General features: G+C 41.9%; 1 protein-coding gene across 1 annotated transcript in view; it reads right to left on the minus strand.

The window, feature by feature from the left end:
* Nucleotides 1–23,151, minus strand: part of zfpm1 (zinc finger protein, FOG family member 1) — a 144,925-nt gene that overhangs the window by 59,170 nt on the left and 62,604 nt on the right. Inside the window, exons 2-3 of the mRNA XM_060923801.1 lie at nt 8,715–8,858; nt 3,000–3,137 (exon numbers count right to left, since the gene is read on the minus strand). Coding sequence (XP_060779784.1) covers nt 3,000–3,137; nt 8,715–8,858 — 282 coding nt within the window. The remainder of the gene's footprint in view (nt 1–2,999; nt 3,138–8,714; nt 8,859–23,151) is intronic.

The following is a 23,151-nucleotide window of genomic DNA, read 5'->3' on the forward strand; positions in this document are numbered from 1 at the left end:
TACAAAAAAGGAACAGCTGGAGGACCAAATTGCAACTCATTAGGTCAATTGGCAATAGGTCATTAACATGACTGGGTATAAAAAGAGCATCTTTGAGTGGCAGCGGCTCTCAGAAGTAAAGATGGGAAGAGGATCACCAATCCCCCTAATTCTGCGCCGACAAATAGTGGAGCAATATCAGAAAGGAGTTCGACAGTGTAAAATTGCAAAGAGTTTCAACATATCATCATCTACAGTGCATAATATCATCAAAAGATTCAGAGAATCTGGAAGAATCTCTGTGCGTAAGGGTCAAGGCCGGAAAACCATACTGGGTGCCCGTGATCTTCGGGCCCTTAGACGGCACTGCATCACATACAGGCATGCTTCTGTATTGGAAATCACAAAATGGGCTCAGGAATATTTTCAGAGAACATTATCTGTGAACACAATTCACCGTGCCATCCGCCGTTGCCAGCTAAAACTCTATAGTTCAAAGAAGAAGCCGTATCTAAACATGATCCAGAAGCGCAGACGTCTTCTCTGGGCCAAGGCTCATTTAAAATGGACTGTGGCAAAGTGGAAAACTGTTCTGTGGTCAGACGAATCAAAATTTGAAGTTCTTTATGGAAATCAGGGACACCGTGTCATTCGGACTAAAGAGGAGAAGGACGACCCAAGTTGTTATCAGCGCTCAGTTCAGAAGCCTGCATCTCTGATGGTATGGGGTTGCATTAGTGCGTGTGGCATGGGCAGCTTACACATCTGGAAAGACACCATCAATGCTGAAAGGTATATCCAGGTTCTAGAGCAACACATGCTCCCATCCAGACGACGTCTCTTTCAGGGAAGACCTTGCATTTTCCAACATGACAATGCCAAACCACATACTGCATCAATTACAGCATCATGGCTGTGTAGAAGAAGGGTCCGGGTCCTGAACTGGCCAGCCTGCAGTCCAGATCTTTCACCCATAGAAAACATTTGATGCATCATAAAACGGAAGATACGACAAAAAAGACCTAAGACAGTTGAGCAACTAGAATCCTACATTAGACAAGAATGGGTTAACATTCCCATCCCTAAACTTGAGCAACTTGTCTCCTCAGTCCCCAGACGTTTACAGACTGTTGTAAAGAGAAAAGGGGATGTCTCACAGTGGTAAACATGGCCTTGTCCCAACTTTTTTGAGATGTGTTGTTGTCATGAAATTTAAAATCACCTAATTTTTCTCTTTAAATGATACATTTTCTCAGCTTAAACATTTGATATGTCATCTATGTTCTATTCTGAATAAAATATGGAATTTTGAAACTTCCACATCATTGCATTCTGTTTTTATTTACAATTTGTACTTTGTCCCAACTTTTTTGGAATCGGGGTTGTATGTACTGGGGCGGCACAGTGGTGTATTTGTTTAGCACTGTCACCTCACAGCAAGAAAGTCCTGGGTTCGAGCCCAGCGGCCGGCGAGGGCCTTTCTGTGTGGAGTTTGCATGTTCTCCCCATGTCTGTGTGGGTTTCCTCCGGGCTCCAGTTTCCCCCACAGTCCAAAGACATGCAGGTTAGGCTAATTGGTGGCTCCGAATTGACCATGAGTGTGAGTGTGAATGGTTGTTTGTCTCTGTGTCAGCCCTGCAATGATTTGGTGACTTGTCCAGGGTGTACCCCGCCTCTCGCCCATAGTCAGCTGGGATAGGCTCCAGCTTGCTTGCGACCCTGTAAAACAGGATAAGCGGCTACAGATAATGGACGGATGGATGGATGGACAGATCTATGTATCATGATCATGCCTTGCGAGGCAGGCAACAGCATGGTACATTGCACATGCGCAGGTTGAAGGTCACTCTGACGTAAACAACAAACATGGCTGCCTCCAGTGAGTTTATGCCAAGATTCAATCTTAACACTTTTAGTTTGGAAATTTTTGATGAGGGATATAAATCAAATATACCCTGCACTGAGAGGCACCAGGAATTATGGATTCTCTTCGGTGACTAGCATAGTCCTATTGTCTTCTGGGCTGCGCCCCTCACAAAATAGTAGTATGCCAGTCACCTCAGAGAATCCATAATTTCAACCGGAGCCTCTCAGTGCATGGAATATTAGATTAATATGTTCTTCCTGTGTTTGCCTTTTAGGCATGTACAAGCTTTCCTGAAAAGATAAAAAGACTGGGAAGAAATATTTATTCAGACACCGTTCTACTGTCATGTGGAAATTCGTTTTTAGAGCATCTCGCAAACAGTGAAAACATAAATATTATCTGACCTTGTGAGTGGGCCTCTCTGCTTTTCCAAAGTGCACTGAAAACCCACCTAACAAAATAAGGGTCTTAAAATGCAGCAGCAAAATGTTCTACGTGTTATGTGAAAATCTCAAACAGAGCCACTATGTGACTGATATGGCAGAAGTCCATCGTGGTGATGGAGATCTTTAATCCATGAACATGTATTAGCCTAGGGCAGAGGTATTCAAACTGTGGGAATTGCAGTGGGATGCTGTGGGTGAGGGGTGAAATGGAATATATTAAAAAAAAAAAAGTCTCCTATTTCCATGTTGGTCTGATTTATTCTATTTTGTTAGCCAGTTAATAATAGGCAATAAAAGCCCGAGGCAAATAGGATGTGTTGGCCAGAATAAGCTACAGTACTTTGAACATTGACAAGTCTGACTGTTTTTTTTTTGTTGTTTTTTTTGGGGGGGGGCAATATATGTCCTGTAGGGCAACAGAAACTGACTAGACTGTGCTCCAGGTTTTTAAAAGCTCATCATCTCCAAGTTTACTTACAGCTTCTCATAGGTGATTATAAGATATGCCACAACTTGACAGTTCAACCACTAGCCAAACAAGAAACATACTGAAAAGGAGTTATTACTTTACAACTTCCCACCGATGACATCAGGGCATTCAGGAGAACGCACACAATGACTGCTGTACACTAGCGACTGCAGACTGTGACCCGTTCATCAGGCAATAAAAGACAGACAGGTCTGAGTAAACGAACGGTGACGCTTACCTGGGCCATTCCAGTTTGGCTCCACTTCCTCTTCCTCCTCCTCTTCCATCTGCTGCTCTTCCTCATCGATGGGTTTCCAGCCTTTTTCATCTTCCTCATCAATGCCTGGTGTGTCTGGAGACTCGTGTGTTCTGGGCTCTGTTGGAAACAAAGAGTTTGCAACAATTTCTACTAATGATCACTTAATTCTAAGGGCATGTTCAACTACACAGAGGTGCTTTGCAAGGGTGGCGGCTCCTGTCTGATGATCACAGACAGTTTTAAAAAAAAGTCCTCATATGCCAGTAACCCGATGCCTCCCCGCACACTCAGGTTCTTTTTGATTTGCCAAGTGAAAAAAGCCTTCCTTAAAGGTAATGTGTGTCTCTCTTTCATTAAGGCAAATCCTTGTCATCAGTGCCCATCTCTCAGTCATTGATGGGGTGATTAGTGAGCTCCTCTGATCAAAATGATCACCTTACTGATAGGATTCTCTGTGGCTCTCTTTGTGTCTATCCCACACACACACACAGAAGTATCACTGTACCAACTCTGAGACCAGTGATACTTCCTGAGCACTGACAGAAGGCTGTCTTTCTCTTTTCCTCTCTCACCATCCCTTTTTCTTCCTCAAGCCCCCAACCCAATCACCCGACCCTGAAATAAACTTATCCACAAGCACAAAGGCCACGTTTACTCCCACATTCCCACAGCGATAAAGCAGTGATAGCCACCGATCGATACCAGCCATAAACGTCAACCTTCATGACTGCTATTATTAATGTAATAGGAGAGAGATTGCATCTGCATTGTCAAATAAATCTCTTTCAAAACACACACACACACCGACACACATGCACACTCACCCAGAAACCATGCTTCCCTAGACCACTTTCTTTTACATGTACAAACACATGCTGTGTGCTTCACGTGATTATGACTTGCCCCCCTCCCAAACTAAACGGTGCCATTATTTTCAGCTATAAATCACATTGAATGGCACATTGATTTTATCCTGCAGTGCTCAGCTGGGATAGTGGAGCTGGAGCCACAGTTATTGCATTTAATATTATCAATATTATCTCCCATATCATCAGAGCTGAGACGGCAGGTATAGGGAAAAGGGGGACTTCAGTGGCACCAGCCCTGTTCCTCAACCCATTCTGCTCTTTCCAACACACACACACACACACGAACCACATACATCTGATAAGAGCAACTTCCTCTGTCACACCTGGAGGGCAAAGTCACCCAGCGCTTCAGTACAACTCCCAAGCCTCAATCCTCACTCATTTCTCATAAATCTGCCCTTCTTTAGTTACAGTTGAAACAATTTAGATACACAGGGTTAAGTTCTTCTCAAAGAGGGCATATGGATCAAGTGTGTGTGTGTGTGTGTGTGTGTGTGTGTGTGTGTGTGTGTGTGTGGCCACTTCTGCAGCCCTCATATTCCAGGTTATGCTTGGATTGAGTCTTAGAATAAACCTAATCTTTACTCACTGAACAAGAACTGATATTTCTCTGTACCATGAGAACAAACACCCCCCCCCCCCCCCCCGTTTATTCAGTACTCGATTATCATGTAAGTCTAAGGTCAGCTGTTGTTAGCGTCAATCAACGTTTATGTGAAAAATTTTGTTTTTTTTGTTTTTGTAGAACACTTTCATGGATTCGTAAAAGCTCTAAACCAGTATTTAAAAAAAAATTGATATCATTTCACAATTTAATAACTTTGCCAATTCTCGTTCAAGCATGTATGGAAACAGGTCAAAATTTTATATTTAATGTTTTTTTTTTAAAATCTTTTTAGGTATAGAAATGCCATTCACTGGAAAAGAAAAGGCGTTTTGTATGTTAGAGTACGCTCGAACACAGTCGAACAAGACTGTGCAGCGTACATTTATGAGAGAATTCTCTAAAAATGCACCAACCGCGGGCGGCACGGTGGTGTAGTGGTTAGCGCTGTCGCCTCACAGCAAGAAGGTCCTGGGTTCGAGCCCAGCGGCCGGCGAGGGCCTTTCTGTGCGGAGTTTGCATGTTGTCCGCGTGGGTTTCCTCCGGGTGCTCCGGTTTCCCCCACAGTCCAAAGACATGCAGGTTAGGTTAACTGGTGACTCTAAATTGACCGTAGGTGTGAATGTGAGTGTGAATGGTTGTCTGTGTCTATGTGTCAGCCCTGTGATGACCTGGCGACTTGTCCAGGGTGTACCCTGCCTTTCGCCCGGCTCCAGCTTGCCTGCGACCCTGTAGAACAGGATAAAGCGGCTACAGATAATGAGATGAGATGAGATGCACCAACCGCAATGCAGATTTGGACACGGCACGAAAAGTTCAAAGAGGAAGGCTGTCTGTGTGCCGTGTCTCAGGCGGCGTGCATATTGAACATTTGTGAAATCGTTCATGGAATCCACATACCTTTGAATTTCTCATTCAAATTTTGAGGAATAAATCTTATATTGCTCAACATTAAGCCTGTTCGGTTTCATTTGCCTAGACTATATAGTTTCTGGGATATTTACATCTCAAATGATATCAAATTTTTTGAAACACTCTATATATCCTTTCAGAGATGGGACTACTTCTTCAGACAGATGAATTTGTGGTTATGTGTATTGCTCCAATGTTAGTACTAGAAACAGCCTTGGTAAGACATTCCCTTATCTCATTCTACAACCTTTATTTTTAGAGCGTAATGCTTGTAGGTCTTAATTTATATTATACAGTCACGTATTTGAAATCTTTGTTCACGGAACTTAAAAACTGCCCATAGGCACGGGGATAAACATGTGTCTGGACTATGGTAATAAAGTGAGTCTGGATTAATCTTTTTTTTTCCTCAGTATACATGACCATGTTCAATCATTTAAGCAAACATGTCTATATGAATTGTCTGCAAGACTAAGAATTCCAGGAATGCTTTAACCTCACGTTAACCTCGACATGTTCGCTTTGCCTTTACCACCTCTGTGCTGGTGTAGACAAAGCCCCGTCAATATGGGAATTCAGGAAATATGACTATGGGAACTCAGGAAAGGAAGCAGGACTGTGCTGAATTTCTGGGGTAGTTCCACTGCTGCAAGGAGCAGAGATGATGATGATGATCATCATCATCATCATCATCTCTGCTTCTTGCAGCAGTGGAACCACTGCAGAAATTCAGCACAGTCCTGCTTCCTCTCCTAAGTTCCTCTGTCCTATTTACAACACTATCATTATCACAGATATCCTGTTAATAGATGGTGTACAGGTGGCTGGTGGGGGGGGCTGAACAGCACCATGTATCCTGTGACTGGTTGAATGTTTTTCTGAGGCGGTTATCAAGTGGTTATCGCCTGTGTCTTTCTCTCCCAGATGGTGGATAAGAAGAGCTGGCCTTTATTAGCCAGTGCTGGCCTGATAAAGACCTGGTATTGATCGCAGGTTGAAAGAGCAGGTTCGTCAAACACGGCTGATTTACAGAAGCCTGATAATAGCAGCACCGGGCAACAGAGGAGCTCAAAAATATAGAGATAAAGCAAGATATAGAGAAAGATGCAGAATATGGTGACGTGGCCTTTTTTTCTTTATGTAGCTGCAAGGCACAAAAGCAAGAATGGAACACATAGATGCTCACAAAAATGACACAAATATACAAAAGTTCAGTTTTGAATGATAATGTCTATCACAATCGTCTCATGCAAATACACAGGGTTCTCTCAGGTCGAGTGCATTACTCATACATTACTAAAAATAAACAAATAAAAATAACAAAGTACAGACACATACGCTCACACATGAGAATAATCTCTAATCTAGTGCTGATTAGCACCTGACAAAGTTTCCATGCATTTATCAGAAGCAGCCAACAAACAGGCTCTTATCGCTGCAACACAAAATTGCACAAAAACAGGAATTTTCCAGTTTAAAAAGAGAAACGACATTTTATCTATAAATGTATTGTCTGAATTAGGACTAGGAAGTGAACAGGGGCAGGCAGGATACGCAGACTATCTGGCTCTTGCACGCCGATTGTTCTCCTTGAAGCAAATAAAACAAATTATTGTACCACAAATTCCTATATTACAAATATCAAAAAGATTCCACTGTAAATATACTATACCTTTATGAGTTACTGAATATAAATTCTTTCTACTAAAGTTTGCATAATAAGGGCCATAATGAGAAAGAATCAGATCATAGACATACTATCGCACCAGGCAGATTCTACCATAACAGAGGCCAGTTAAGTCCCAGCTCCTTAAATTGCTGAATTGATTATTTTGATCATTCTATTAAGTTTTTCTAGTAGCATTTGGGGTCTTGGACATTCACAGTAAATTTTAGGACAGTAGTCCTGGTAACTAATTAATAAAAGCCTGACATGACAGACATGCTAAATGACAATAGAAACACATCGGTTTCTATCATCAAAATCTGACAAACTAACGTCTACCATCATATTCTGACAGACACTCTAGATCACAATAGCAACAAAACTGTTTCTTACATTATTAATCTGACAAATTTAGTAATAATATTAAATACCTCATCACTAGAACCAAATAAAATAAAATATTGAAATAAAGATAAAATTTATTTTCAAAATTGAAATAATAATTGTCAGAACAGTGACGATAGACACGACTGTCACTTTCGCAGGGAAATAACACATTGAAATGGCCTGTCGGCTGAAAGGGTCGCAAGCGGCTCTGATTTATCTCAACTTACGATAGTTTTCCTCCAGAAAAATTTAAATATGAATGCACAAATATATTCTCAATGTTTCTATCGTCAAAAATTTCTATCGTCAGGATAGCTGACTGAAAATCTTACCTCGATTTATTTGATGAAATCTAGCTGTCAGAACTCCAAGTCTTGCCCGGAAGTAAATGTCTGCTGTCACAAAAATCATGCGCAGTAGAATTTCCTCTTTGCGTCAGTCAACATGTGCGTGGTGAGGGCTTGAATTTTGCTATCGTCAGGTGCATTTGACTGACAGACTGACGATAGCATTTTTTAAAATTAACTGTGGGCTTCTCTCGTGAACGAAATAGTTTTTTCGCTGTTAATCTATTTCAACTCTATCTGTTGACACCCAAAAATTATAAAGCCTGCTTCCACACGATAACTACCAAAGATCCATAATGGCTGAGTCTATCGTCAGGTCATCTGACAGAAATTCACTGACGATAGCAACAGGGATAATGAAAGTGATTTTTAAAATGGGAGTTATGTCTGTCAGGTATGTCAAAGAAATAGAACTTTATTCTTTAAAAATCTTTTACTGATATACTCAGTGTATTTTTAAATGACGTGCTGTTTTAGAAGACCAAATACCATATTTTCAATCTTGAAAATATTACCTCACTGAAAAAAGGACAAGAAAAATTTCTTATTTTGTGGGCAAGTGGTTAATGGATCCAGTTACGGTAGAATCTGCCACCAGGCAATAAACTGCCTCTTCTACACCTTTTCTACAAAGAAATACGTAAACTAATCCACAGTGTCACATTCTGACAATCTGCTCCTAATTCACTGCTGCGAATCCTATCATTCAAACAGAATCCACGGGTTAAAATCTTAAATCGATCCCAGTCGGACATATTGATACAACATGGGCAGGTCTGATTACCGTCAGTTGCTATTTTTTCATCACTACACCACTCATTCCATGAGGACACAGAAAGCAAAGGCTTCATTTTAGAATAATTGAGACGGTGAGGGCAAAATTATTTGCTTCGATGATGGTCTTTTTACCTTCATTATAAAGAGGCGCGAAGGAGGGACTGGACTCATCGCACTCAGCCGAGTCATCCTGGTCCGAGGCCCCAGCCTCTTCCTCTGAGAGACTGACATCATCAGGTGGATTGTCTTCTCCACCATCAAGATCCCCAATAGAGCCTGCAGACAGACAGATAGAGAATGAGTGTAAATAACATCTCAACACATTTAGCTTATATTTCGTTATTATTCTATCCAAAATTAACTGGATATGAGCAATCACACGCTCTGACTGGCTACTCCACTACAAGGCTATCAGCTCATATACCGTGAGTAGAGAAAAACAAAATGGCAGAGCATGTTGCTGAACCGACCAAATAAAATAAAATAAAATAAAATAAAATAAATAAAAACTCGACTCGAAAACAAAACCTCAAAAAATACAAAAAAGCAACATAATATGGAATAAAAGTATCTAATGGTAAGGACGTACCTATCTTTTTTTATTTTTCAAGAATTATTATTATCGCATTTTTCACAAATTTATTTTGTGAAAAAAGTCATTTCGCCAGTTTGTTTATGTTCTAAGCTGAAATAATTTTGTCAGACGTTTTGTATAAAGTTTTTAGGCATCGAATATACAAAAAATGAAAATAAAAATGCTCAGTTTCTCAAAATCCAGTAAATGTGGATAGAATAAAACAGTTATTCCACTCAATCTTGTTGTACATGGCTTATAGCTGACTCGGCGTGGTCATGTAAGACTCGATTTAAAAGGAAGAATCTTTATTCAGAAGACCTACATCATAAAATATGATTTTCAGTAGGGCTCTGGAAAAATTTTAAAAATAAATATATGTACATCCATCCATCCATTATCTCTAGCCGCTTTATCCTGTTCTACAGGGTCGAAGGCGAGCTGGAGCCTATCCCAGCTGACTATGGGTGAGAAGCGGGGTACACCCTGGACAAGTCGCCAGGTCATCACAGGGCTGACACAGAGACAACCATTCACACTCACACCTACGGTCAATTCAGAACCACCAGTTAACCTAACCTGCATGTCTTTGGACTGTGGGGGAAACCGGAGCACCCGGAGGAAACCCACGCGGACACGGGGAGAACATGCAAACTCCACACAGAAAGGCCCTCGCCGGCTGCTGGGCTCGAACCCAGAACCTTCTTGCTGTGAGGCGACAGTGCTAACCACTACACCACCGTGCCGCCCCATATATCTCATCTCATCTCATTATCTGTAGCCGCTTTATCCTTCTACAGGGTCGCAGGCAAGCTGGAGCCTATCCCAGCTGACTATGGGCGAAAGGCGGGGTACACCCTGGACAAGTCGCCAGGTCATCACAGGGCTGACACATAGACACAGACAACCATTCACACTCACATTCACACCTACGGTCAATTTAGAGTCACCAGTTAACCTAACCTGCATGTCTTTGGACTGTGGGGGAAACCGGAGCACCCGGAGGAAACCCACACGGACACGGGGAGAACATGCAAACTCCACACAGAAAGGCCCTCGCCGGCCCCGGGGCTCGAACCCAGGACCTTCTTGCTGTGAGGCGACAGCGCTAACCACTACACCACCGTGCCGCCCCGCCGCCCCATATATGTACATATATAATAATAAAATACATATAATCATTAAAAACTACACTAAGTAAACAGTTAGTAAGTCATTCTAATAAATAATATGCTAAACAATATAATGACAAAAAATAACAATATGTCGATAAAATAATTTTTTTTAAAAAGAACAAAGCCTAATTATTTACTATGAATAATCACACAATTAAAATCACAATTTAGGTCTACAAGTTGTATAGAAATATACACAACAGCCACACGACACTACCACTACATCATTAATGCATGTATATCATGTTAAAGCAAGAAGTCAGTCTGTGCACTAAGAGATTTAAGTGACACTAATAGCCAGTGTTAATGATCATAGAGCACTGAGGACAGGCTATAAATATAAGACTATATTGCAATTCATTAAAGGAGGGAAACCCTGATTATGTTCCAACCCCAATTCCCTTACAAGTTTAATTGGATGGAAATCCCACAGCTTATGAACGCCAGCTAAATGGAACTATATGTTATAACAGACACTTAGAAATTAAGCATCATCACTACAGTCAGCAATGATGATAATACCTTTTCCTAACTTTTCTTCAATTTACAATATCAATAATAATCAAATAAATAATAAAAATGCAAAATGTGTTGATTTTCCGTTGTACAGATTAATAAAAAAAAAAAGCACGATAGGAGAAGCATCAGCTAATAGAGTTTAATATGTAATGCAGTTGCTAAAAAAGTAGTAAACGGTAATGTAGTTACTTTAGTCTAATTGAGAATAAAACATTCCCCAACTAGAAAAGAATGTTTTATTCCATTAAACAAATTAAAATAAATTTAAAAAATCATATTAACTCCCTGAAATATGCGCCCTGACTGCATATTAATTTACTGTATCTCTCAGCTCAGATCTAAGAGACTGCAGATGGTGTCGAACCGAAATCAGTCAATAAATATAAACCTCCCTGCATTATTAGTGTATTAAGAGCTGTGCAGGCGCCCAGTGTTTTGGAAAAATGTCAAATTTTGACAGTATTTGTAAATTAATTTTCATTATGTCAAACGAAGAGGGGATTGTTCAGAGCTAAAGCCGTGACTAGAGGCATATATATTTACACTCCTCAAACAAAGAAGCCTATAATCTATACAAAGCACGCAACAATACCCGTGAATAAAGAGCCTTGTAGAAAAAGGCAAAGGCAATTTTTCTAATTCTGTTAATTTCACTTCCAAAGCAATTAAAATGTGGTGGAGATAATGCTTCCAAACAATCGCTCCCTGACAAAGTGTTTCTGTCTTTGTAAATGAAACATCTTTAGGCTAATTCCGACTTCCACGCCTGCATGGTTCACTGTAATTTCAGATAAAATTAACAGAGTTAGATTTGGACCTTAATAATGAAGGGAGGAAGGAGGAAAGGAAAAAGATCGATCCCATATACAATATTTTTAGAACGCAGCCCAGGCTTTGGTCAATCTAATTTTCTATATCTGCGAAGACATTTTCATACAATTAATTTTCCTTTAATCATAATTGTACAAAAGAGCTTCTGTGTTTAAAAAAAAAAAGTCCAATTATATTTTGTGTTTAAATGTAAGTCTGAATTATGATTTTCTTTCTCATTAGTACTCTGGTTAAATCGCTGCATCACTGCTTTCAGACATCAAATGGGGCAGAAAGTTTTTGCTCTCCTCCTTTTCTTCCTTTCATGAACAGACCAATCCATATCTCTCCCAGCTGGCCAGTGAAGAGGATATTACTGCATGCATTCACCACCAAGCGTAATTTGTTTGTGGTCAATTAAAACCAAGGAGAATTGGTCCAAGGGACAAAAAGTGATATTCAGTCATCTCAAAGCAATTCCACGAGGGGTATTCATGTGCTGTTATCATTTTATGGGAAAATTACACGAATACTCTTGCATCACCAAATGACCATGTGCACCGCTAGTTATTGGAAGTAATAAATGATTCAAGAACGTGTGCAGGGAAGATATTTATTTTGCTGATCAACTGATTTTGTTGTCCAGTCATGCTCGAAAGTGTGTGACGCCTTCAAAGTGGTGATATTTTTAGATATTATAGATAGGGCCCTAAACTTTTAATGAAAACAGAGAATGAATAAAGATTTTAATCTTGAAGGATGATATTAAAACAAATAAAAGGATGTTCAAATGTGTTCTGTAAATGTAGAGCAAATAAAGTCCCATAACCTTCTCTCTCTCTCTCTCTCTCTCATTATCTCTAGCTGCTTTATCCTGTTCTACAGGGTCGCAGGCAAGCTGGAGCCTATCCCAGCTGACTACGGGCGAAAGGCGGGGTACACCCTGGACAAGTCGCCAGGTCATCACAGGGCTGACACATAGACACAGACAACCATGCACACCTACGGTCAATTTAGAGTCGCCAGTTAACCTAACCTGCATGTCTTTGGACTGTGGGGGAAACCGGAGCACCCAGAGGAAACCCACAGGGAGAACATGCAAACTCTGCACAGAAAGGCCCTCGCCAGCCATGGGGCTTGAACCCAGGACCTTCTTGCTGTGAGGCGACAGCGCTAACCACTACACCACCGTGCCGTCCCCCCATAACCTTCTATAACTAATAATTACACATTATAATGGGGGGGGGATTTCCCCACTCCATTTCCCTTTATAGAAAATTGCGGAAACATTTGAAGAAAGTCTTGCATGAACACTCATCGGGTCCTGCTAGTGCATCCCACGAATATTAATTTCATGACTGGAACTTGGCCATTCTCAGACAGACATTCTTCATTTTCTCAAGGAATTCCTTATTGGAGTTAGTTAAATATTGAGTACTGATTTCCTGGAAAAAGACCCATTTTGTGCTCAGACTGTATTTTCAGACCTGTGGTTTAACATTCACTGTCAGAAACAGGGGTACAGTACGTGTCCATTTCTGTCCCCCAAGGTACAATCTACACTAATATACCCCCAAGGGCTCATTATTGGACCTCAAGGTAACCATGTGTATCTTTTTAGTGCCAAAAAGTAACATATATGTTCCCAAGCAGTACATACAGGATACATACAGTTAGGTCCATAAATATTTGGACAGAGACAACATTTTTCTAATTTTGGTTCTGTACATTACCACAATGGATTGTGAACAAAACAATTCAGATGCAGTTGAAGTTCAGACTTTCAGCTTTAATTCAGTGGGTTGAACAAAATGATTGCATAAAAATGTGAGGAACTAAAGCATTTTTTAAACACAATCCCTTCATTTCAGGGGCTCAAAAGTAATTGGACAAATTAAATAATTGTAAATAAAATGTTCATTTCTAATACTTGGTTGAAAACCCTTTGTTGGCAATGACTGCTTGAAGTCTTGAACTCATGGACATCACCAGATGCTGTGTTTCCTCCTTTTTAATGCTCTGCCAGGCCTTTACTGCAGCGGTTTTCAGTTGCTGTTTGTTTGTGGGCCTTTCTGTCTGAAGTTTAGTCTTTAACAAGTGAAATGCATGCTCAATTGGGTTGAGATCAGGTGACTGACTTGGCCATTCAAGAATATTCCACTTCTTTGCTTTAATAAACTCCTGGATTGCTTTGGCTTTATGTTTTGGGTTATTGTCCATCTGTATTATGAAACACCGACCAATCAGTTTGGCTGCATTTGGCTGGATTTGAGCACACAGTATGTCTCTGAATACCTCAGAATTCATCCGGCTGCTTCTGTCCTGTGTCACATCATCAATAAACACTAGTGACCCAGTGCCACTGGCAGCCATGCATGCCCAAGCCATCACACTGCCTCCGTCGTGTTTTACAGATGATGTGGTATGCTTTGGATCATGAGCTGTACCACGCCTTCACCATACTTTTTTCTTTCCATCATTCTGGTAGAGGTTGATCTTGGTTTCATCTGTCCAAAGAATGTTCTTCCAGAACTGTGCTGGCTTTTTTAGATGTTTTTTAGCAAAGTCCAATCTAGCCTTTTTATTCTTGAGGCTTATGAGTGGCTTGCACCGTGCAGTGAACCCTCTGTATTTACTTTCATGCAGTCTTCTCTTTATGGTAGATTTGGATATTGATACGCCTACCTCCTGGAGAGTGTTGTTCACTTGGTTGGCTGTTGTGAAGGGGTTTCTCTTCACCATGGAAATTATTCTGCGATCATCCACAACTGTTGTCTTCTGTGGGTGTCCAAGTTTTTTTTTTTTTTCATTGAAGAGTTCACCAGTGCTTTCTTTCTTGCTCAGGATGTACCAAACTGTAGATTTTGCCACTCCTAATATTGTAGCAATTTCTCTGATGTTTTTTTTCTGTTTTCGCAGCTTAAGGATGGCTTGTTTCACCTGCATGGAGAGCTCCTTTGACCGCATGTTTTCTTCACAGCAAAATCTTCCAAATGCAAGCACCACACCTCAAATCAACTCCAGGCCTTTTATCTGATTAATTGAGAATGACATAACGAAGGAATTGCCCACACCTGCCCATGAAATAGCCTTTGAGTCAATTGTCCAATTACTTTTGGTCCTTTTAAAAACAGGGTGGCACATGTTAAGGAGCTGAAACTCCTAAATCCTTCATCCAATTTTAATGTGGATACCCTCAAATGAAAGTTGAAAGTCTGGACTTTATGTCCATGTCCATTATATAACTATAACTTGAATATGTTTCAGTAAACAGGTAAAAAAACAAAATTTGTGTCAGTGTCCAAATATATATGGACCTAACTGTATAAGTATGTGAGAGGGTACTGCCCCAGTGACAAGCCATTGTACCCCTAAAGGTACAACAGTGTACTTAATATTCTGAGTGTTCCTAATTTCTCAAAATTCAGGCTTTTATCATTGATGCCTAATTGTCCAAGGCAACACTAAAACAAACACCTCCATATAATGATCCACCACGTAACAAGGATGAGGTTTTATTTTGTTTTTGTGAGAAAATTTATATTTTCAAGTCATCTGTCCTGGGAACAGAGTTCTAAGCTTCTAGGCCTTTCATGTGCCGTTATTTTGATGCCTATTTGGGTTATCTAGCTCAGTGTTTCTCAACCACTGGACCACAGAAGGGCAGCACGGTGGTGTAGTGGTTAGCACTGTTGCCTCACAGCAAGAAGGTCCTGGGTTCGAGCCCAGCAGCCGGCGAGGGCCTTTCTGTATGGAGTTTGCATGTTCTCCTCGTGTCTGCGTGGGTTTCCCCCACAGTCCAAAGACATGCAGGTTAGACTAATTGGTGGCCCTAAATTGACTGTGAGTGCGAATGGTTGTGTGTCTCTATGTGTCAGCCCTGCGATGACCTGGCGACTTGTCCAGGGTGTACCCTGCCTTTCGCCCGTAGTCAGCTGGGATAGGCTCCAGCTTGCCTGCGACCCTGTAGAACAGGACAAGCGGCTACAGATAATGGATGGATGGGCCACGGAAGTGCCATCTAGTGGGCTGTGAAATTTCTTTCAAGTTGAGGCTAATTTTTTACTCATAGTAGGGTACAATTGCTGGGTTGCATCCGACGTCACATCTGCCTCATTAAGCTACGGTCACACTACAGCTCGTGATGCTTTGCAATGGGTTATTGATGAAAATGAGGCATTTTGATGGCGATATACATGTGAACTAAAAGTTGTGGTCACACAGCAGGTGAACACTTGACTGTCAAGCCTTTGCGTGCTTGAACCTGGCGCAGCTCGAGCAGCCGCGCGCTCATCGAGTGCATTGTGCACGTGCTTGGGACCCAGACGCTGTTTAAATACTCTGCTTTCTGTTTTACTTTTGTAAAAAAGAAAAAAAAACACCTGGAAGACGCTCTGGACACTTACAATCATGCATTTATATCTGAGGACTACAGTCGACTTGCGAACTTTAGGACTGCAGTTGTCATGAGCAGTTTTGCATTCAGGTTTCCATCAGTGAACAGTTTATAACTTCAACAAAACAGACTTCATGTTAGAACAATAATGAATTTCCTGGTTTCACAGTTATACTACGTGACTATATAGGACACCGTTATAGAAGCAAGTTATTTATAATCACGTTATCTGTCATCACCCAAATGAGGATGGGTTCCCTTTTGAGTCTGGTTCCTTTCGAGGTTTCTTCCTCATGTCGTCTGAAGGAGTTTTTTCCTTGCCACTGTCACCGCAGGCTTGCTCATTGGGGATAACTTAGGGATAAAATTAGCTCCTGTTTAAAGTCCTTAATTCTCTGTAAAGCTGCTTTGCGACAATGTCTATTGTTAAAAGCGCTATAAAAATAAACTTGACTTTAATATCATGCCTGCTAATAAACACTCTTCCTGCACTTAGAGACGTCTACTGCCGTCTATCTTATAATATCTTGATCATCAGATCTTTAACCCAGCCACATATAAAAAGCTGTACACCTCCATGCTCTTCCAGGTTTTCATCTGTTTGTCCGTGTAGAACGATGTCTGCAGCACCAGGTAGTCTGAGATGTCTGGGAAATCAACGGATGGATAATTTTTCAACTCATAGGAAAAATCTTCCTTTGTTGCCGTGTAAGGATCTAATCCCACTGAGTGGTTTCTATATCCACTTCTTTTGAGTGTACTTCTTGGTTTTAATAACTTGCTTGATTGCTGAACACAAACATGGCAATAAGTTCTTGTGTTACTGGACCAGACTCCACTTTTGGATCATTAATCCCTTTCGACTGAGAATGACCCGCACGCATGGTTTTATGTTGGCTTCTGGCACATCCATACAGTTTTAAATACAATACCTACAATTAAAAACACTTTTTATTGCATTTATTTAATTCCTGGGCTTCCATCTGTAACAGGAGTGATGTTGCATTCCATTAATACACTTTACAGTAGATTATTAAATTCTAATAGAATAGATGAGCCAAAATAACCGGGGATCTTTTTTTTTTTAATGGGCCCCGACCCATTACAAGTATGAATAGGTGGGCCTTACAGCAGAAAAGGCTGAGAACCCCTGCTCTAGCTTCTTCCTGTTTACCCTTGCATAGCCTAGATGTCATTCTGTTAATGACAGATGTTATGGTAAATTTATGTATGCACCATTCATCTACAGGCAGTTAAGGAGGATTATTGATGTCTATATGTCAGATTTTAGGAGGACATCCACTTCTTGGCAGGATTTTCATCATTTAAAATGTGAATCACTCATTCCTAAAACGTACCTCAAAACTCCTAAATTTCATTAAATACAATTCGTTACACTACATTATTAAAATACCTGAGCCTAGTTTAACTTCCTGATACTTATATAACTAAGGATTCATATATTTTGCGCCTACACATTACTTGAGTGGTGCATGTATCACTTTGTTAAGTGACCCAGTTGTCACAGGCGCAGTTAAATGTGAATTGTAGTTTGATTAAATGTGCATTTTGTGGTTAACTGTATGACCGTGCATATGGATCGATATGTACTCTACATAGCATGCACATGCTACGAATCTCATCTCATTCTCATTATCTCTAGCCGCTTTATCCTGTTCTACAGGGTTGCAGGCAAGCTGGAGCCTATCCCAGCTGACTACGGGCGAAAGGCGGGGTACACCCTGGACAAGTCGCCAGGTCATCACAGGGCTGACACATATGGCCCTTTTCCACTACCCTTTTTCAGCTCACTTCAGCTCGCTTCAGCTCACTTCAGCTCGACACGGCTCGCGTTTCGACTATCTAAAAACAGCACGACTCAGCTCGCTTCAGCCCTGCTCAGCCCCCAAAACTCGCACGGTTTTGGAGTGGGGCTGAAGCGAGCCAAACCGAGCTGAGTGAGGCTAGGGGCGTGAGGAGACACTCCCCTGTGCACTGATTGGTGAGGAGGAGTGTCCTCACACGCCCCGCGAGCACGCTGGGATCTGTAAACACCGTAAACCCGGAAGAAGAAGAATTACGAATTACGAGAATTATGAAGCCTTATGCGCCTCGCATCATCTATACGCTCTTGCCAGTATCTGTTGGTGTTGTCGGTGACAACAAGCCACAGCAGCAAGACCAGCAACACTAACGACTCCATGTCCTCCATGTTTATTGTTTACTATCCGGGTTATGAGACTACCGCTTAAAAGCTCACTGATGTCACTGTTTGCGCCGCCTAACGACATCACGTGACGTCCACCCACTTTCGCTAACTCCACCCAATGTGTCCACCCACTTCCAGCCAGCATGGTTCAGCGCGGTTGTAGTCGAAATGCAACTCCAACAGCCCCACTCGGCTCGACTCAGCCCAACTCAGCACAGCACGGCTCAGCCGCGTTGGTAGTGGAAAAGCGACTTTAGACACAGACAACCATTCACACTCACATTCACACCTACGGTCAATTTAGAGTCACCAGTTAACCTAACCTGCATGTCTTTGGACTGTGGGGGAAACCGGAGCACCCGGAGGAAACCCACGCGGACACGGGGAGAACATGCAAACTCCGCACAGAAAGGCCCTCGCCAGCCACGGGGCTCGAACCCGGACCTTCTTGCTGTGAGGCGACAGCGCTAACCACTACACCACCGTGCCGCCATGCTTCGAATCATTTAAGGTATATACTTTCAACTGGATCTAGGGCAAAATATTGTGTACTGCTCAGTGAACCTTCAGTAAAGCTGGTGTTGCGCATATATGTAATATGCGGAAGAATGTAGGAATAGATAATGGCAGTAATGAGAGGCAGTCCTGCAAACGTGTATACTCCTACACATACCCATAGAGGACTTTGAGTCCTAACTGCCACTCGAACAGACAAGAACAAAGTGGCTTAGCTGATGAAGGCAGAGAAGATATCGCTTTATTAACTGGCCTCGTCCACATCAAACCTGTGTGCTTAACAGCAGCGATTAAATACCGAGACAACACATCAAACCTGAGACTGATTAAACTCACACACACACACACACACACACACTCTCACACTAATCACCATATTACAAAACAGTCCACATGCTGATGAGTCCACTTGTATCAGGTAATTGGAGAAAGAACACTGTGAAAGATGTGGTAAGAGGAAGCATGGGTCATTGTTATTCATGACCCAACTGATCTGAAATCAGTGCCATTAAAACACAGTTAGTTATTTGAATCACTCACTCATTTACTCCTCATTGAAGCAATCAAAATATACCTAAATACAACATTACACAGGAACCACAACATTTGAATCACGAATCCGCTCCTCTAATACAGTACAAGACTCCTCACTGAACATTGTTCTGAAAGATCAAAATGAGAAGCGCGAACAGGCAACACATGAGCAGGTGTAGTGCTGGTATTGATCATGGCAGGGCAAGGAGGAGAAAACATGCTGAAATGATTGATGAGCTGCTGGATTTGTGGGACACAGACTTGGCTGGCCATGCCACGTGTCAGCAGAGTCACTGGAGCTGCAGATAAGCTGTGAGCCTCAGGACCGGTGCACTTTAGCTCATCAGTGGCTGAAGGCAGTACGGAAGAACCACAGCACACACACACACACACACACATATATACTGTACATGTAGGTACAGTGCGCTGCTGATGCTTGACGATGATCAAGACTGACTGACGTTATGACAATAATGTTAATGCAAATAGGTGTGGCGTTTCATTAAATCTGCAATGAACCTTAGACCTGATATAGTATTATCAGAATATACTGCCTCGTCTTGCCCTGCTCCAGTGAAGCCGGAACATTGTTCAAATACAAGCCACTTTTATTGCACACGCGAATGGAAATGAACATACCTAAAAATGGCAGCAGAGTTAAAGGTGGCATATTATACCCCTTTTCCACAAGCTGACACAGCTCCCTGAGATCTTAATGAAAGCGCCTGTGGCACGCTTTGGTGAAAATACCATAAGGATAAAGCACCACAGCTCCCTTCTCACCGTCTCCACAGCCCTGTTCAAAACAGCTGATTTGAGTGCTTGTTCCTTTAAATGATAATGAGCCACTGCTCATCCCGCCCCCTTCTTCCACCGGCCAATCAGGTAGCACTTTCCTCATGAATATTCATTCGCAAAGGCAGTTCTCAAGCCATGAGTGGAGATACTCAGATGAGGGGGTGGTGTAATTCTAATGAGCTCCTCTTGTGACATAAAGGGGAGCCAAATCTGAACGGCTTGTTGAAAAAGTTTTTAAAATTTTAGGCAATGTACAGACAGCAAAGGCAATCTGATTTATTTCTTGAAGCTGTGTTTTGTTTTGTTTTTTTTACACTGAGCGTCCTAAATGCAGCTTGTCAACTTGTTTGTGCAGTAGTTCGTACATTTACTAACCATATACTGACTAGATCCACATTGGTTGCCATAGTAACAGCACAAGTTGCATCTATGTCGTAGACAGCAGTAGACGTCGCAGGACTTAGGATCTCAAACCATATGTTAGAACATGATTTTTATACCCTTGATCGTACATAGCAAAAATGCAAATACTGTTCATCTCATTATCTGTAGCCGCTTTATCCTGTTCTACAGGGTCTCAGGCAAGCTGGAGCCTATCCCAGCTGACTACGGGTGAAAGGCGGGGTACACCCTGGACAAGTCGCCAGGTCATCACAGGGCTGACACATAGACACAGACAACCATTCACACTCACATTCACACCTACGGTCAATTTAGAGTCACCAGTTAACCTAACCTGCATGTCTTTGGACTGTGGGGGAAACCGGAGCACCCGGAGGAAACCCACGCGGACACGGGGAGAACATGCAAACTCCACACAGAAAGGCCCTCGCCGGCCACAGGGCTCGAACCCAGACCTTCTTGCTGTGAGGCGACAGTGCTAACCACTACACCACCGTGCCGCCCCAAATACTGTTCAGATACTGAAATTTATTGTAAAAGACATACTGCACATCATTATTTAAATAACACAAATGTAGTCATGTGGTGTGTGCTAGTTTTGCTGCTGCTACACTATGGTTAAGTGAGATCCTCTACAGCAGACCTGGGCATTTTCCGGCCCGCGGGCCGCATCCGGCCCTTTGGTTCATTCTGACCGGCCCGCGTAAGGTTAATTAGAAATTACAAAATAAACGTATTTTCTAATTTTACCTCATGCATGGACTGAATGTGCATTGCTTTTATTTTGAAGTTGTGTTCAACAAAAACGCAATGCGCGCGACATGAACATGACATGAAATCCCACGAAACCTAATCCCGCGATAACTACTTCTGTAATTTGTCCAGACCAACCACAAACTTGTACGTCATCCTTCAAACGGTCCAGTCAATCACATAGTGTGACGTCACCAGCAGGCGCCGGAGCCTGAGCCGATCTGTAGATCTGATACCTACACCGAATGGACTGATGATCATCTGTCAGCTGTGCTTCGCATCTCCACCTCAGACATTCAACCTGACTCTGATGCACTCGTTAAAGACCAACAGAGACTAGATTTCTCTCACTGAACAAATAAAAAACACCAAATGAGGTGATTAGACTACAAATGTGGGCATCATTATTATAATATGATGTATCTTGTTTGATATTTGGAGTAGAAAGACAATATTGTGATGTCTTTATTGTGTTTTGGGGTGAATGTGACTAGAAAAAAATGGTACAAACATTCACATTTTGTTAACCATTGTTTTGGGAAATTTGATTGAATAAATGACATTTTTTGTAAGGCAACCTCGTTTTTTCCATACTCTTACCAGTCTTAGCAGTTTGTAAAAACAATGATATTTATTGCTTTATATAAAGAAATACAATTAATATTAGGCAGAGTTTAGTTCAGCCTTTTGGTCCGGCCCTCCACAAAATTTTCTGTTTCTCATGTGGCCCTATGGAAAAAATAATTGCCCACCCCTGCTCTACAGTGATTTTTTTTTTTGTACACAGTCTATTCTGAGGTTTATGTCTATTTTGTTCAAGTCACAAGTATGTCTTACTGAAATTTCAGTTAGCGGGAAAAATTGAGTCACACGTCATGAAATCCTGAAATTTAACTTGTAAACATGGTTTGAATCAGATTTCATATGTCTTTGCCATTCATACTGAAAATTATTTTTTTTTAAATCTGATTTTAGCTGGGGCGGCACGGTGGTGTAGTGGTTAGCGCTGTCGCCTCACAGCAAGAAGGTCCGGGTTCGATCCCCGTGGCCGGCGAGGGCCTTTCTGTGCGGAGTTTGCATGTTCTCCCCGTGTCCGCGTGGGTTTCCTCCGGGTGCTCCGGTTTCCCCCACAGTCCAAAGACATGCAGGTTAGGTTAACTGGTGACTCTAAATTGACCGTAGGTGTGAATGTGAGTGTGAATGGTTGTCTGTGTCTATGTGTCAGCCCTGTGATGACCTGGCGACTTATCCAGGGTGTACCCCGCCTTTCGCCCGTAGTCAGCTGGGATAGGCTCCAGCTTGCCTGCGACCCTGTAGAACAGGATAAAGCGGCTAGAGGAGATGAGATGCGATGATTTTAGCTGCCTGTCTGAACATCAGAAATCTAGGAAGCCAACAAACAAACAACAAACAGCATAGTTTCTGCAGGACAATTATGACACAGTGCGACACGACAGGACAGTTTTGCTAATATGATGTGTTCCCTGAATACTACTCCGTATTAGAAATGGTTAGAATTCAACTCTACAGTGAAGCAGCAGTGATTCTACACCGTGCATGTCCATTTCCACCTGTCCTGCTGAGAAACTATCGAGAGAGTAAAGGGTTGAGGTGAGTTGTAGGCTTAATTTCAAGCTTCTTTACCAACTTTTTACCATAACTTTAACTTTAGGACTGCAGTTGTCATGAACAGTTTTGCACTCAAGTTTCCATCAACGAAGAGTTTATAACATCAACGAAACTGACTTCATGTTAAAACTCATCTGATCTCATCTCATTATCTCTAGCCGCTTTATCCTGTTCTACAGGGTCGCAGGCAAGCTGGAGCCTATCCCAGCTGACTACGGGTGAAAGGCGGGGTACACCCTGGACAAGTCGCCAGG

Source organism: Neoarius graeffei, chromosome 6, assembly GCF_027579695.1.
Source record: "Neoarius graeffei isolate fNeoGra1 chromosome 6, fNeoGra1.pri, whole genome shotgun sequence".
In the NCBI taxonomy this organism is placed as follows: domain Eukaryota; kingdom Metazoa; phylum Chordata; class Actinopteri; order Siluriformes; family Ariidae; genus Neoarius; species Neoarius graeffei.